This window comes from Erinaceus europaeus, chromosome 7, assembly GCF_950295315.1.
Source record: "Erinaceus europaeus chromosome 7, mEriEur2.1, whole genome shotgun sequence".
NCBI lineage: Eukaryota > Metazoa > Chordata > Mammalia > Eulipotyphla > Erinaceidae > Erinaceus > Erinaceus europaeus.
The window spans coordinates 10,232,021-10,250,304 of NC_080168.1; the positions used below are offsets into that span (position 1 = coordinate 10,232,021).

An 18,284-nucleotide genomic window follows, 5' to 3' on the forward strand; every position below is an offset into this window, starting at 1 on the left:
TGGTATCTTTCCCTCTGTATCTACTCTTTCTCATTAAAATAAATAAATATATTTTTAAAAAATAAAGTAAATATGCTTGCACACAAACTTTTTTCAAGTAAATATGTTTGCACACAAACTATTTTTTTGAACTTCTTAAACTTTCTGATAATTTTGAGAAACTGCGTGTGTCATGGCATCGGAAAGAATAAACCCTGGGAGGCAAATTGCAAGTTACTCTACTCTTTCTTCTGCTTATTGTTTCCATGTCAGAAAAGTATGACAAATATGAAAAGGCAAATTAAAGGAGCATTTGAGTATGATCTTGAAGAGAGAGTGGTATTAGTGGTATTAGGTTTACCTTCTTACAGGCTGTGATGGAGCTGCTTCCCGAGCTGCCACTGGCACTGCCCTGCTGTGGTCCCAGAACCTCACACATCAGTGATGACTCCAAGTTGCTGTTTGTGGCCCAAAACAGAAGAAAGAACATATTTTAGTAAGTTACCTCCATAGTCAGAAAGGAAGAAACCTCATGCAGTTTGTCAGAAATCATCCTTCCAGATGACCTCTGTATACTGCAAATTCCACGCTGACACTGACAAGGGTTTGTGGACTTTCCTTTTGTAATGGATGGATGGTAGATGTAAAACCACAACCTGGCTGGGGGAGTAGTTCAGCCAGTAGGGCATCGGCCTGGCATCCCTGAAGACATCAGTTCTATCTCCAGAACTGCATGTGCAAATCCTTTCCCTCTCCTCTCCTCTCCTCTCCTCTCCTCTCCTCTCCTCTCCTCTCCTCTCCTCTCCTCTCCTCTCCTCTCCTCTCCTCTCCTCTCCTCTCCTCTCCTCTCCTCTCCTCTCCTCTCCTCTCCCCTCCCCTCCCCTTCCCTTCCCTTCCCTTCCCTTCCCTTCCCTTCCCTTCCCTTCCCTTCCCTTCCCCTCTCCTCCCCTCCCCTCCCCTCCCCTCCCCTCCCCTCCCCTCCTCTCCTCTCTCTCTCTCTCTCTCTGCCTCAGATGAGGTTCTCATATGTAATCAAAAACATCAATCTTTAAAAATAATTAAATAAACATTAAAATAAAACTACAACCCAGTGTCGTCTTGTCTTCTTCCACAGAGCTTAGATAAATACAGTGTATCTGCCTGGTATCTAGCATTTCTTAAGTATACAGTTTTAAACCCCAAAATGGCTTCTTTTCAACTGTCACATTAATCCTGCTCAGTCAAAACTGACATAAAAAATGTTCATTTCAAAACACGATGATTAAAGCTAAAATATGTTCACTTTCTGACAGAAAAGAAATGCTCATTTATAGGGACTGAGCAGTAGTGCATCTGGTTACAATGCACAAGGATTTGGGTTCAAGCCGCTGGTCCCCATCTGCTGGGGTCAAGCTTGACAACTGGTGAAGCAATACTGCAGATGTCTGTCTGTCTCTCTCCCTCTGGATCACCCCCTTCCCTCTCAATTTCATGCTGATTCTAATAAATAAATAAATATATTTAAAAATTTAAAAAGAATACTAAGAAAGAAAACTTTTTTTTAATATAGCATCATTTTATATGAAAAGAAGAAAAAAGGAAGGAAGGAAGGAAGGAAGGGCGAAAGAAAACTTTTTAAATGCTCATTCATGTTTGAAAATAACAGAAAATATAAGATATTAATTGTAAGACAGATTGGCATCATTAAAGAGTGGGGTTTAGAAAACAAAGTTCCTCTCTCTTTAAGTTAAACAATTTTTAAAAATATATTTTATTTTTTTGGATAGAGTCAGAGAGAAACTAAAGAGAAAGAAATTCTCTTTGTCTCACAAAGAGACAGAGGAGAGAGAGAGAGAGAAAGAGAGAGAGAGAGAGAGAGAGAAAGAGAGAGCAAGGCCAAAGATTCCTCCCATGCAGTAGGGACCAGGTTTAACCCTGGGTCTCACACATGGCAAAACAGTACACTATCCAAATGAGCTTTTTGTCCAGGGCCACTTTTTAATTTTAATTGAAATATACTAATGTAGAATATTGAAGTTGGAGGTATAAATATGTTAATTACTTCAAGGACTATAAGTAATGACCAATATGTTTTCTGTTCATCTCTATCATCACTGTGACAAGAGAAGTATCTTAACTTCTTTGCCTCTAAGTTTTTCTCTTTGCAGGGTGGGCAAACACATCAGTTAAGAGACAAGTCATTTCTAACTAATATATCATCCTTCAGTTTCACTTTTTAAATCTGTTAAATTACATGTAACTCACCATGATTCAAATAGTATATGAAAATGTGGAAATGAGTATTTTTATTATGGCTTGTCATAATGACATTTCTAATTGTGTTTATTAATGAGACATAGAAATAGAGCATCGCTCTAGTATATGACATGTAAAGAGTCAGACTTGGAGTCTCACACATGAACAGAGCTGCTCTCCCACTCAACTACCTGGTCTCCCCACAGATGGTATTTTTCATCATTTGCAACCATGACTAACATGATATGATACATAATAACAACAGAACATCAGCAATCTCTGATGGCTCCTTGGGGGCATCAGAACTAACTTATACAATGTTAGTTCAACTTGGTTCATAGTAGGGACCCAGGAAAAGATAAAAGTTCATCCATAGAAATTCCTATTTCCTATAAAGTTCATTGCTTATGACTGCAGGCAGACTAAGCACTATAGCAGTGTCTATGCACACAATTATGTACCAACTGCTGTGTTCTTCTGGTGGAAGGAAGAAATGATAAGTCAGCTGACATTAATCTTGGTGTCAAAGCCCTCCTGCCTTTAAAATGATTGATAGGATCTAGATGGAAATGGAGTGAGGAGGGAAATTGAAATTGCTGTTTGTCAGCAGGTGTACTGCGAATACTAAGCCTATATAGCATTAATGATAGAAAAAAAACAAGCATATATACATATATCTGTATATTATTGTAAGGGATAAAAGAGGCATTAAAGTCACATAGTGGGGCTAAATTCACTTTATTACTTAGCAGAAGGGATGGAAATTCACTGCACCAATAGTCAAAGCAGATTAATATTTGTATTCAGCTATAGAAACAAATTATAAAACTATTTAATGATACTCAGTGTCTGAAAAGCAAATGCTAGAAGATGTGTCTGAAAGTATAAGCTGAGAGGTTTATCTTTTAAATTATGTAACCAATATATAAATATCCAGTAAATAATCTGCCTAAACTCTGCCCAGGTCTTGATTATAGAGATGGAATGTTTTTGATTATTTGCAAAAGAAGCTGTCCTTGGTCTCAAGGGAAGCATACATTTTTGCTGCTTCCAAAGATGAGCAGAGATGACAGAAATATGAAACTCAGGCTTCTATTAAAATGAGTTCAAACTGGCATTAAAAGAATTGATGTCAAGATACAGTACAAACATAACTTATTTCGAATGGGTAAAGCTGCAAGTTCTTCCCTGGGATATTTTCCTTTGAGTTTAACAAGTGTTGACATTTATTAAACATATCTCTCAGATGGGTTTCATGCTGAAACTGTTAAGAGTGCTTCAATGAGGAGATAGATCAGGATAGGAAGGCAAGTAGAAAACAGAATTTGAAAAAGTGACTTCAGAAATAGGGTGAGGATAAAAGTTCCTTCAGAAATACAAAGGGCTGAGGTACCGCCATGCTACAGTCATGACATGTGAATAAGTAAATCACAATGGCTCACAGAATATGTAACTATTTTCTCCCAATGGGAGAAGAATTACTCAGTTACTTGCTATTGTTGCTACTATGTTTAGTCTGTCAACAAACATCCTGTGGAAAATGGTTAGAAACCCTGGAATTCAGGTCTCTCCTTATAGCTACTGACTAGAAACTGAATTTTGACTTTCCTTATATGATTATTATTTATTTTTATTTTTTTTCCACCATGGTATCACTGTGGTATGGTGCCTGCATTACTTCATTGCTCCAGTAGTCATTTTCTTTCTCTCTTTCTTTCTTTCTTTCTTTCTTTCTTTCTTTCTTTCTTTCTTTCTTTCTCTCTTCCTTCCTTCCTTCTTTCCTTCCTTCCTTCCCTCCCTCCTTCCTTCCTTCTTTCCTTCCTTCCTTCCTTTCTTTCTTTTTATTTTTTGATAGCGAATGAGACAGAAGGAGATAGAGAGGTAGAGATACAGAGAGAAGAAGAAACACCTCTGCACTGCTCTATTGCTCATAAAGCTTTTCTCCTGAAGCTGGGAATGGGGATCTTGAACCTGGATCCTTGCACATGATAATATGCACACTCTAATGAGTGTGCCACCACTAACCCCTCAGGATACTTATGATCAGTAAAGCTTAAAAAGCACTTGCTGGACATGTTAAATGTGTCATCAGTTTTCATTTGGGCTATATATAGGAGTTATTTCTTTTAGTAACCCTCTTCCAAGTCTTTCTTCTTTTTCTTTTATTGTTTCCCTCTTTTGTTGCCCTTGTTGTTTATCGTTGTTGTTATTATTATTAATTCTTATTGTTGTCATTGTTGCTGGATAGGACAGAGAGAAATCGAGAGAGGAGAGGAAGAAAGAGGGGCAAAAGAAAGATAGACAACTGCTTCACAGCCTGGGAAGTGACCTCCCTGCAGGTGGAGAGCTGGGGACCTCAAACTGAGATCCTTAATCTGGTCCATGCTCTTTTCTTTCATAATTCCAACTCTATCGTTTGGGTCTATGCTTAGAAATCACTTCTTGAAACTTCCCCCATTCCACCATTAGCCAAGAAGCCATTTTTAATTCTGTCCATCCTACTTTCATTACCCTATGACTAACCCCCCCACACACACACACATTTTCCCCACACCCATGTCTCTGCCTCCACTTAACTCAGAAATTGAGAGAGACAGTGGCTGGGCAGTAGCGCAGGGCATTAAGTGCACATGGCGCAAAGCGCAAGGACCAGCATAAAGATCCTGGTTCAAGGCCCTGGCTCCCCACCTGTGTGGGGGGGTGGTCTCTTCACAAGTGGTGAAGCAGGTCTGCAGGTGTCTATCTTTCTCTCCTCGTCTTTGTGTTCTCCTCCTCTCTCGATTTCTTTCTGTCCCATCCAATAATAATAATAGTAACAACCATAACAAGGGCAACAAAATGGTACAAATGGCCTCCAGGAGCAACGATTTGCAGTACAGGCAGGTACCAAGCGCCAGCGATAACCCTGGAGGCAAAATAAATAAATAAATAAATAAATTGAGAGAGAGAACCCGATGGTGTTCAACAGTACCCTGAATTGGACTAGACAGGGCTGTCCACTGTCACTGTTACTCTTCAACATAGTATTGGAAGTTCTTGGATAGCAATCAGGCAAGAGAAAGAAATCAAAGGAATACAGACTGGAAGGGAAGAAGTCAATCTCTCACTATTTGCAGATGATATGATAGTATACATAGAAAAACCTAAAGAATCCAGCAGAAAACTACTGGAAGTTATTAGGCAATATAGCAAGGTGTCAGGCTACAAAAATCAGTGTAAAAAAATCAGTGGCATTTCTTTATGCAAACACTAAATCTGAAGAAGAAGACATCCAGAAATCACTCCCATTTACTGTTTCAGCAAAATCAATAAAATACCTAGGAATAATGCTGACCAAAGAAGTGAAAGACTTGTATGCTGAAAACTATGAGTTGCTACTCAAGGAAATAGAAACTGATACCAAGAAATGGAAAGACATTCCATGCTCATGGATTGGAAAATAAATATCATCAAAATGAATATTCTCCCCAGAGCCATATATAAATTTAATGCAATACCCATCAGAGTTCCACCAAGTTTCTTTAAGAGAATAGACAAACACTACAATAATTTATCTGGAACGTGAAAACACCTAGAATAGCCAAAACCATATTGAAGAAAAGAAACAGAAATGAAGGCATCACACTCCCAGATCTCGAACTATATTATAAAGCCATCATCAAAACAGCATGGTACTGGAACAAAAATAGGCACACAGACCAGTGGAACAGAATTGAAAGCCCAGAAATAAATCCCCACACCTATAGACATCTAATCTTTGATAAGGGGGCCCAAAGGATTAAATGGAAAAAGGAGGCTCTCTTCAAAAAATGGTGCTGGGAAAACATGCAGAAGAATTAAATTGAACCACTTTATCTCACCAGAAACAAAAATCAACTCCAAATGGATCAAAGACCTGGATGTTAGACCAGAAACAATCAAATACTTAGAGGAAAACACTGGTAAAACACTTTCCCACCTACACCTCAAGGACATCTTTGATGAATCAAACCCAATTGCAAGGAAGACTAAAGCAGAAACAAACCAATGGGACTACATCAAATTGAAAAGCTTCTGCACATCCAAAGAAACTATTAAACAAACAAGTAGACCCCTCACAGAATGGGAGAAGATCTTCACATGCCAGACATCAGGCAAGAAACTAATCACCAAAATATATAAAGAGCTCAGCAAACTTAGCACCAAAAAAGCAAATGACCCCATCCAAAACTGGGCAGAGGATATGAACAAAACATTCACTACAGAGGAGATCCAAAAGGCTAACAAACATATAAAAAACTGCTCCAGGTCACTGATTGTCAGAGAAATGCAAATTAAGACAACATTGAGATACCACCTCACTCCTGTAAGAATGGCATACATCAAAAAGGACAGCAGTAAAAAATGCTGGAGAGGTTGTGGGGACAGAGGAACCCTTTTGCATTGCTGGTGGGAATGTAAATTGGTCCAGCCTCTGTGGAAAGCTGTCTGGAAAACTCTCAGAAGGCTAGACATGGACCTTCCATATGATCCAGTAATTCTTCTCCTAGGGTTATACCCCAAGGACTCCATAACACCCAACCAAAAAGAGGTGTGTACTCCTATGTACTCCTATGAAAGGGAAACTAAAAGCAGGATCTGACTAAACTGAAGGTAAGGCACCAAAGTAAAACCCTGTGGTGAGGGGTAGACATGCAGCTTCCTGGGCCGGTAGGAGTTGGGGGGGGGGTGGGATGGGTCACAGTCTTTTGGTGGTGGGAATGGTGTTTATGTACACTCCTAGTAAAGTGTAGTCATATAAATCACTAGTTAATTAGTATGAGAGGGGGAAAATTAATTATATGTCTCAAAGTTTTTAAAACACAGACTGAGTCTTTTTAATATATAGGCTGTGTATTTCATACGCGGACTCTCCCAAAAGCCTAGACCAAGTAGATCAGAAGCAACCAGTGGCACAGCTATATACAAAATACTGGGTACTATACAGCAAACCCTAACAAAAAGACTTTTCAAAGTTAACCCAATTACCAAATAATGTGATGATAACATTAACTATCGATTGTCTTTTTGAACCCTAAGACAGCAGGAACCTCACATCTCCACCATAGAGCCTCTATTTCCCCCAGTCCTGGAACCCTTGGATAGGGCCCACTTTCCTGCATGCCTCTCCCAATCCATATCAAATAATATTGCATCTGCTGACTGCAATCTAATCAACGCAGCGATTGCCACCTCAACATGCTTCAGCTCAGACTGTGTCCAGAGACTTCACGTGTGGAATGACAACCCTTCAGCTTCATTATTCGGGTGAGACCTTTCCTTTCATAGTATACTCTAATTCCATCCCAGGTGGATCACTTTCTAACAAAGTTCCAAAACCTAGATATACACCAGTTTCTGTGAGAGAGAGCATATGCTCACATGTATCCATAAACTACTGCAAAATATATACCTGAAAGCATAAGTACACTAGAGTTTGCAGTGAGTACCCCCCCCCCCTACACTTCCTCTCCACTATTCCAACCTTTGGGTCCATGATTGCTCAACAATTTGTTTGGCTTTGTATGTTAACTCTCTTTTCAGCCACCAGGTTCCAGATGCCATCAGGATGCTGGCCAGGCTTCCCTGGACTGAAGACCCCACCAATGTGTCCTGGAGCTCCGCTTCCCCAGAGACCCATCCTACTAGGGAAAGAGAGAGGCAGACTGGGGTATGGACCAACCAGTCAACGCCCATGTTCAGTGGGGAAGCAATTACAGAAGCCAGACCTTCTACCTTCTGCAACCCACAATGACCCTGGGTCCATGCTCCCAGAGGGATAGAGAATGGGAAAGTTATCAGGGGAGGGGGTGGGATATGGAGATTGGGTGGTGGGAACTGTGTGGAGTTGTACCCCTCCTACCCTATGGTTTTGTTAATTTATCCTTTCTTAAATAAAAAATAAAATTTAAAAAACAGTACCCTGAATTATATCTTCTTATAGAATTTGTCAGAATGGCACAGAACTGTGTCATATTTATTTGACTTCCCTCGAGGCTATAAATACTGAAATGGCAGAGATGCCTGAGGAACTAAGACTGTGCTAGGCAGTGGCAGGTGGTAAGTATTTGTATCGCTTTAGCTTTTCTTTCTGAGCACTTTGTTTGAATTAGAAAGATCATTTACAAAAGAGTGTTTGAATTCATTGCTTTGATTTCTGTGCTGGTGACAGATGGTGGAATCAACAACATTTGAGAAGATAATGTAGAGACTTTCCCAGGATGGTTCTAATGAAAAGGGATCCTACTGAAACTACTGCTGGAAAGTTAAGTAAACTCAGTACAAAAGCGACCAACTTTCATTGAATTTAAAAGGTGAATTATTTTACTCTCATCTCCCCCTTAAAGAATGCTTTCAGTATAATATGTTAACTATCATCCATATGATCATCTCAGTCCTATTTAGAGTATTTGCTCCGGGCTTTATACTAAAACCTTTAATGTCGAACACTGAAAATAATAAAAGCTCACATCATCAGAAAAGCATCTCGAGCAAAGAATGGTGTTCTCATTAAATCAGTTTCATCACACGGCACAGTCAAGATGGCGAGGTCTCTAACATACTCTTTGGCATGGTTCAAGTTATGCCAACTTTACTCAAGAATATATCTTTTCATTTCAGACAAAGAGATTAACCTATCATGTAAAGTTCAGATTAACAATTATGTGAAATGAGGAACTGGGTTCAGATTTTCAAAAACAGATATGTTTTGAAAATGACAAAATATCCCCCTTTCCTCTTTGACTACCTCCTTGACAAAGATTCATTCCTTGACCAAACTTTAACAAGTCTCTTCTGTGCCTTCTCCTTTTTTTTTTAGTCATCAGATTTCTTGGACCTTCCCTAGACCACCAGCTGAGCCTCATTTTAGAAGTCAGGCTGTAGAAGAATCCCACCACGTTGCTATTAACCTTCACTCTGATGTTGGATTACCTGATCAGTTTTTGGCAAGAATCCTCTCTAATCACTTTAACGAGACTCTCCCTACCCTGGACACTTCTGCTTAGTAATTTTCTATCTCATGTCTACTAGCTATAAATCCCAATTACACCTGTTGTATATGAACTGAGCTCGGACACAGCCGTTACCTCTCTCTTTCTGGCTGCATTTGTTCTAATTAACATCGACCATGTTTTAGTAACAAGCGACTTGATGCAAAATTCTCTTTCACATGGCATATTCTTCTGCATCTTTTCTAGTTTTATCTCCTAGGTAAGAAGTTTACATGGCTTTGGTTTGCTTGGTTGGATTATTACTTTTTATTTCATTTACTGACTTTATTTTACTTCTATATTGATGTTTCTCTTTCATAGGCTTCAGTTTGGGAAATTGTGATTTTCTTATCTAGTCATGAAAATCGAATGTAAATAGCTCACCAGCTACTGGAAGACAGGCATCGTTCTTACTAATTATGTAAGATTTCGGTAAATTAATCAGAAAAAAAAATCTCTTGAAACTCCTTTGAAATCATTCTTAAATGTCTTGTCTCAGCATTTAAAGTCGATTAAGTGAGGGATGAATTGCAGATTTTCCAATGTTCTGGACCAATAAGAACATGATAAATGTAACAGGCATACCATTAAAAGACAGTATTCTATTTCCTTAGTTAATAGCATCACAAAACTTTTCTTCTGATCTCTGCTTATCACCACTATTCTTCAAAGAAAAATTATTATAACAATATAAATATTTATGGTATAATAACTAGTAATGAAGATTATATTTTCTATTTATTGTTATCAGAGATGACTGAGTTCAAGCTAATATATATCTATATACATATTAGAGGCAGAAACACAGAGGGAAAGACACCACGTCCTCAAAGTCTCCTTCAGCGTGGTGTATCCCTCAGATGGCAAGGAAGATGCATTACCCAGGTGAGCTGTTCTGATAACCCCCAGGTGAACTATCTTGCCAGACCAGTGAAGAATATTCTATTCTTTTCATTTTGCCTTTCTCTTTTCCCTCTTATTTCTCCTACCCCTTCTCCCTTGCATCATCCTCCTCTCCTCCCTCCTTTGCTCCCTATCTCCCTCCCTCCCTTCCTTTCTTTTTTCCTCCTTCCTTTTCTCTTTCTTTCTTTTTTTTTTTTTTCACTTCTTTCCTCCTTTCTAGCCTGGACCCAATCTATGACAATTTCACTGCTCTCAGATTCACCTTTTCAGTGACAAAATTGATGGTGAAGATAAATTGCTGTTACCTCTTCCATGCCGTTCCCGTCCTTTCCAGCTTCGTATCCTCAGATGCCTTTAAGTACCATTTGGGCCATGCTTTGATCTTTCTTGATGTCCTCTCCTTTGTCAAGGCCTACCCTCTACATTATATTAGCAAATCAAGCTAAGTATTAAAAATAATAAAGGGTTTTTATTTTTCTTTTGAGATTTTATATTCTAAAGTACAGAGTGAGAGTTATAGAATACCTTAAAGGAATATTATTCTGGGAAACAGATAACAGAAATGACAGTGGTAAGAGATCACCTACTTTCATAAATGCAAATGCAGATTCTTTCTCCTCTGATATGATCTCTTAGACTGGAATTGTCTATACAATTTATTTAGTATGTGCCACATACTTCCTGAGAGATGCTAGGCTTTGAACCAGTAGAAATCTATTCTTTCTTACTTAAAGAGGAGGGAACTGAATGGTAGAGTAGTAGGTAATATTTCTAACTTCACATAATTCATGCCTTTATTTGCCCTGGAACTCCACGTTTTTTTTTTCCAGTTTATTGTTTCTTTTCTTACATTACACTATAATATCTTGTTTGTTCAAGTTCTTTTGTATTTATTCCACACATTACTTTCAAGTGGTCTTTCTTACATTCATGTATGTGTGTTTATATAAATAAATATATATACACATATAGAGTGAATAAGTAATATAAATAGAACATTTACCTTCTGACCATTGTTAGTGCTTTAATAAAAAAATATCTTACATTGTTTTTTATAGTAGGGTACTTTGTAGCTTTTACTGATTTCTTTATGAAAATTATTTTATTTCTTTTTATTGCCACCAGGGCCCTAGTTGGACTCAGTAGATAGCCATTTGTTATAATTCAGTATGATGATTATTGTGATATGGAGACAGGGTACCTGTACCTTGCTCCAGCATTTGTGATGGGACCAGGGGCTCAACCCTCCAGTGCCCCCATGCTGATTTGTGCACTTTACCAGTTTCACCAAAGTCACATCCCTTGTTTATTTTTATGAGACAAAGAGAGAAACCCAAACCAGAAAGTATTCCAGGCTGTAAAGTATAAGCCTTTGTATAATTCAGAGCAAGCGGTCACTTTTGAGTCAGATGCTTCCAAGAAACAAAATACTTAGTTGGTTTCAACAAATAAGGAAAAGGTCAGTGAGTATTTGCATAATGTTAACATAATAATTATTTTAATTGTATCCATATTTCCACTTTTTACCATGTTTTTTAATGAGAAAGAGATTTTGTATATTTTAAAGTTAGTTCACCTCCAATACTGGTATACAAAACATCTGTTGCAATTCTATATGCACATAACAGAAAAACAGAAAATTGGTACAGTCATTATGGAAAACAATATGGCAAGTCCTCAAAAATTAAAAGAAATATCTATTAAAAAGAAAATAAAAAATGGTGAAACATTGCCATTCTCAACAAAATGGGAAGACCCTGAGGGTACTAACATTTTAGAAGACAAACACCATATTATTCTACTCTAATATGGCACCTGAGGAAGCAAAAGAAAAAGAAACTAGATGAAAAGATAGTGTGTGTGTGTGTGTGTGTGTGTGTTTGTGTGTGTGTGTGTGTGTGTGTGTGTGTGTAAGACTTAGTTGATAGTTATCAGAAGGAAAAGGTGTTGGGGCTAGGCAAATCTGATAAAAAGAATTAATGGTTCAGTCCAAGAGAGAATTAGATGGTTAATGGTGAACTCAATATAGTCTTAATAGATGTTGAATGATAGTGATGTACATCTGAAAATGATAATCATTACACACCAATCCTAATTTAATAAAACCTAAAAGAAAAAATAAGGAAAATAGAAAATTTGACAGAATTCACTAAGAGTCTCAATAACTTCTTTAGAACTAAGAATTAGTACCTCTAGTGTTCTCTCCAACAACGCTCTGGGGTCTAGACTAGCACACCTCACTTTACCACTTCCTCCAGTTCTTGCCAAAGATCCAGCTTCAGTGAGGTTTCACTAACAACTGGATGTACAAGGGATCTCCAGCCATCCCTATCCCTGGCTTCCCAAAATCTATTCTGCTGCCCTAATTTTTCTAAGCCCCCCACCCCATTTTTTTGTCTCCAGGGTTATTGCTGGAGCAATATTTGGTGACTGCACTATGAATTCACTGATCCTGGAGGCCATTTTTTCCATTTTGATGCCCTTTTCATGTTGTTGTTGATAGGACAGAGAGAAATCGAGAGAAGAGGAGAATACCAAGAAGGGAGAGAAAGATATATACCTGCAGACCTGCTTCATTCACCACTTGTGCAGGTGGGGAGCAGGGGCTCTAACCTGGATCCTTACGCTGGCCCTTGCGTTTTGTGCCATGTATGCTTAAGCCCCTGGACTGCCTCCCAGTCCCTAAACCCCATCTTTAAGCATTCTCTAGATTGTCTCCACTTACTATTTCCTTATTATTCATCATGTACAATGTGTCTCTTCTCCCTGTGCGCCTGCAGGTAATAAAGTCCAGAAATTGGGGATTTTTGTTGTTTATAATAATTCATTTCCAGTGAAGCTTATCTCTGAAGCTCAACAGATTTTATTGAATTAATCAAACCATAGATATACATAATTTTATATGCATAGAAGATATGAAGATACAGCAGTTTATTTTTAGATAATAGGCATTTTTTGTGATATTTTCTTCATTCTTTCTAAAATGTTTTCATTGTGTATTTTTGTGTTTAAAAGATCTTTGTTTTAGTCTAATGTATTTATTTTTTTCATTGTTCAGCATTTTTCTTTCCTTTTTTTATTTATAAAAAGGAAACACTGACAAAACCATAGGATAAGAGGAGTACAACTCCACACAATTCCCACCATCAGAACTCTGTATCCCATCCCCTCCCCTGATAGCTTTCCTATTCTATAACCCTCTGGGAGTATGGACCTAAGGTCATTGTGGGATGCAGAAGGTGGAAGGTCTGGCTTCTGTAATTGCTTCACTGCTGAACATGGGTGCTGACAGGTCTATCCATACTCCCAGCCTGTCTCTTGCTTTCCCTAGTGGGGTAGGGTCTAATTTATTTTTAAAGATTATTTATTTATTTATTTATTTAGACTAGAGCACCACTCACCACTCACACTATGAATACAGAAATACAAACCCCTTGTAGGGGATATCTTCCTTATGGGAGAGGATGGTTAGGTTAATAACTGTTTGTCCTAAAATAGATGAAGAGTTTTATCAAGAGTTTTCTATGCTCTTTGTTAGGTAGATTAGAATGTTTTCTTCCTTTGATTGAGACTGAAAGGTGAAGAGAAAGATGGTGATAGAGAGAAGGAGAGATACTGCTGAGTAGCACTGCTCCATTGCTTATAAACCTCCCTTCTCCTCTCATCCTCAGCCCCCTACAGGTCAGGTGGGGGACCTGGGGCTTGAAATCAGGCCTTTGTGCATAGTGATGTGTGTGTTCTCCTAGGAGCAACCACAGAGAAGACCCGAACTGCCCCTGCGGCTCCAGACAGACTATGACCCACATAGTCAACGACTGCCACCTCTCCAGATTCAAAGGAGGTCTCGAAACTTGACATCAGGCTCAACCTGACGCTGTTGACTGGCTACAGAAGAAGGGCAAACCTAGAAGAAGAAGGAGCAACCACTAGACCTGAAGAAACTGAGTGTATGAGGCTCTTGAATCTGCCAGAGTACTGTTCTGGTAGGTCTTTCTCGCTACATAAATTTCTCATATGATTTAAGTAATGAAAATATATATATATATTTTATATATATATATATATATTCCAGGGTTATTGCTAGGGCTTACTGCCTGCACTACTAATCCACTGTTCCTGGTGGCTATTTTTTCCAGTTTGTTGTTGTTATTGTTATTATTGTTGTTATCACCATTGTTGTTGGATAGGACAGAGAGAAATCAAGAGAGGAAGGGGAAGGCAGAGGGGGAGAGAAAGACAGACACCTGTAGACCTGCTGCTTCATGGCATGTGAAGCGATCCCTCCCCTCCAGGTGGGGAGCCGGGGCTCAAACCCGGATCTTTACACTGATCCTTCCTTGAGTTTTGGATGACATGCATTTAACCCTGTGCTCTACCTAGCCTGGCCCTCGGGAAATTTATTTTTAAAGAAAGGGAGAATTATTGCCCAGGTTAATCTTGCTCTTAGATATTTTGTGATACTAAGTTTAATAACTGTCTGCTCTAAATGTGTCTCGAATGTGTATTGTAATTATAGATTATTTACAGATAATTCGAGTTAATTTAACTTCCTAGTGGTGTATGCATTTTCATTTTATGAACTAAAAACATAGCTTATTAAGTGTCAAAAATATTAATAAAATAGAATAAGCATAAAATAGAGGTCCTTCCTGCAGCAGGACCCGTTTAGCAATGTGACTTTAAACAAAACTTACTCACTAGAACTACTTGACCTAGATAATATTTAAATGTTTGAAATTAATTTCCACCATTTGAAAAAGGAAGCATGAACCTTAAAAAGTAGGGTATGTTCTTCTCCTGTTACATGGTAACTTAAGCTATAGGAAAATGAGCATTAATTTGAACTTGGAACCATTGATTGCTACAGTGTTTTCAATATTAAAATAAGGGCATTTTCATTTACTGTTATTACATTTACCCTTAAAGGTATTGCATTTCACTAAATGTCTTTTTGCACCTGATATAACCACACTGTTTTTTTCCTTTTTTACGTTGCTAATTTGAGTCTGGGGAGCAAAATATCAATTGTTACATTAAAAGGAAGTGGGGGGAGGGATCGGGTGGTGGCGCACTGGGTTTAATGCACTTATTATGAAGCATAAGGTCCTGCACAAGGATCCGGGTTTGAGTCCCCGGGGTCCCCCTGCACGGGGGGTCGCTTCACAAGCAGTGAAGCCTGTCTGTGGCCTGCAGGTGTCTTTCTATCTCCCTCTCTATCTTCCCCTCCCCTCTCAGTTTCTCTCTGTTCTATCAAAAAAAAAATCTGAAAAAAAAGGGCCACAATGGGGAGGGTGGAAGGGGTTAGGGGTAAGGGGTGAGGCTTAGGGGGAGAGGAGGGCTCAGGAATTTGGTGGGGGTTGTGGTGACTTATATGTATCATGTGTGGGTTAGATAATATTCCTGAAATCTAATTTTTGTAAAACTTAATATACTAATAAAAGTATTTTTTACTAAAAACTGAGTTTGTGATCCTATTTTAATGAAATAAGTTTTTTTTTGTTTTGTTTTTTTAGAAGTTCTTCCAATTCCTTGAGCACTTATTCTGGAAAATCTACTGTGTAGATTAATGGAAACATGTTATTAAAGAGCTATAAACTATATGCAGATGTTCTGAATGAAACATCAAATAATTCCATACGCAAGCAGAGCAACATAAGAAGGGCAGGGTCCACACTCTAGCTCTCTTGGACTGTGCACTTGCTTGTCCTTGCTCCCACCTCATCAGAGGAATTTTCAGAATTACGTGTGGGGTCTCTTACCTTTCCCTGACTCTAGCTGAAAAATTTAGCCCGAATTGATGAAGCCCTCACAATGAAAAACAAAAAACCAACAACAAAAACTAAAACAATAATAATAAAAGGCTGCTAACTAAAAAGATAAAATAGAGGCTGGGTGGGTGCACCCAGTTTAATGCACATGCTACCAAACTCAAGGACCTGGGTTCAAGACCCCAGTCCCCACCTGCAGATGTGGGAAACTTAATGAGTGGTAAAGCAGTGCTACAGCGCTCTCTCTCTCTCTCTCTCTCTTTCTCTCTCTCTTTCTGTCCCATAAATTTAAAAAAAAGATCATAAAGTAAAGATGTATTTGAAAGTTTATAAACTCTACAGATTTCCAAATAGCCAACATTCAAAAGCCCTTGACTTGATCTTGGAAATCACCCTTCATCCTTTCCAAGGGAAGCAGAGTGTGGAATTTTACTGAAGCTGAGCAGATGAAGCAGTTTCATGGTTACTGGGACAATAGGACCATTGACACAGCAGGGTTCTGTTGTTGCCTCATTAGAGGCCATGAGAAAAGTGATCTGAGAACAGAAAGTGAGCAAACCCTGCTAACAAGATTATGTAAAGAAAGCTAAGGAAGTTTAGTGCCCTAAGAGTTTCAAGAGTGCTATCAGCATGGTTCTGAGATAAATCCTGTAAATCTAATTTTTATTGCAAATTGTCCTTGCAAATGGGAAAGAGATTTTCTGTGTCAGTGAGGGCAGAGCAAAGTATCAAAGTTTAGGAGCTGTTATTAATTGTAACACAGGGAAGGGACTCAGTGGGCTGTAGCAAATTATTAGCCGGTTTCTCAGCAGAACGGAACTGAATGTGTCCTATATAGAAGACTGTCATGGTTAAAAATATCATCCCTTGTGTAAGACTTAAGCTAAGATATACTAACTAAGGGAAGATTCTCCCCACCCATCAAGACCCACATTAAGGTAAAAAAAAAAAAAAAAAAAGATCTTTTATATATACTTACATAGTGTTTACATTATGACTTTCTAAAATATAACAGAAAACATGAAGAAATGTATTTTGGGTGGGAAAGGCAGCAGACTGGATATGCAAAGAGACTCTCATGCCTGAAACTCCAAAGTTCTAGGTTCAATCCCCTGCATCACCATAAGCCAGAGTAGTGCTCTAGTAAAATAATAATAGTAATAATAATAATAATAATATACTTTTATCAGTATTCTTGACTTGTACTAGATGACATCCTAATGGCTCAATTCTTTTCCTCTAAGGATAGAATGAAGGTTTTCCTGCCAATCAAATTTAGAAGTGCCATGACTAGCATCGGTAGATATTCAAAACGATAGGTACTATTTTTTATCACTATTCCAGATACACTTTTCTGTCTCATTTTTATGGCGAGATCTTCTAAGAAAAAAAAAAAAGCATGAAACTTCTGAAATGCTTAAGGAAAATGGAATTTCTCCCGAGCAATGTTTTAATAGCTCCTTTGGCTGCTTTGTGTACAGATGCGTCAGGAAGAACATAATCCATTTTAAGCAATAATAAAACTAGGTGGAAACATGCACTTTCACTGTTGTAGTCTCTCAAGTAACAATGGTGGAATTGGCAGGATAACTCACCCGCTACAGTGAGTGCATGGCAGTGATGCGCTTGACCCAGGAGCCTGATTCTCACTGTGTTGGGCAGAGACTTGGTGCTGTGTTGTCTCTTCTCTCTGTCTCTGACTGTCTGGAGTGGTAAATTCTCAGAAAACAATAACACCAACAACAAAAGCAACAATGACAACTATGGAGCAGCAAGTTATGTCCTATGGACTTAAAAGACTACAGTGTATTAAGACAAACAAACAAACGAATCTCCCCTTCATAGAGTTTATATGCATTGGAGGAAGAAAACACAAAGCAAAATAAAAAATGAATAAAAACCTTGAATAATATTGATTTTCCTGCTGTGGCATCCATTACATTCTAAGATTCAGGTGTGCTCCATTGAAAATTACCGTGTGTAAGTATGACACTAAAAATCCAGTTCTAGCCTTCCATTATGCATTTGTCCTATTGTCCAAATTGACCCACCACACCGGTTCTCTCTCTGGCAAGGTAAGCACCATTTGTTATTATAGTCCAAAAGTTGACTTTTATTTTACTTTTAATTTTTTACAACTATTTATTCCCTTTTGTTGTCCTTTTTTATTATTGTGGTTATTATTGTTGTTATTGATATCGTCCTTGCTGGATAGGACAGAGAGAGATGGAGAGAGGAGGGGAAGACAGAGAGGGGGAAAGTAAGATAGACACCTGCAGACCTGCTTCACTGCCTGTGAAGTGACTCCCCAGCAGGTGGAAAGACAAGAGCTCCAACCAGGATCCTTATGCAGGCGTCCTTGTGCTTTGTGCCACCTGCGCTTAACCTG

General features: G+C 38.5%; 1 protein-coding gene across 7 annotated transcripts in view; it reads right to left on the minus strand.

Moving 5' to 3' along the window:
- The window catches only part of SPHKAP (SPHK1 interactor, AKAP domain containing), a 127,150-nt gene that overhangs the window by 91,578 nt on the left and 17,288 nt on the right, over window positions 1-18,284 (minus strand). For all 7 annotated transcript variants that reach the window (XM_060193690.1, XM_060193688.1, XM_060193687.1 and 4 more), the window contains one exon: window positions 341-437. In XM_060193690.1, coding sequence (XP_060049673.1) covers window positions 341-437 — 97 coding nt within the window. The remainder of the gene's footprint in view (window positions 1-340; window positions 438-18,284) is intronic.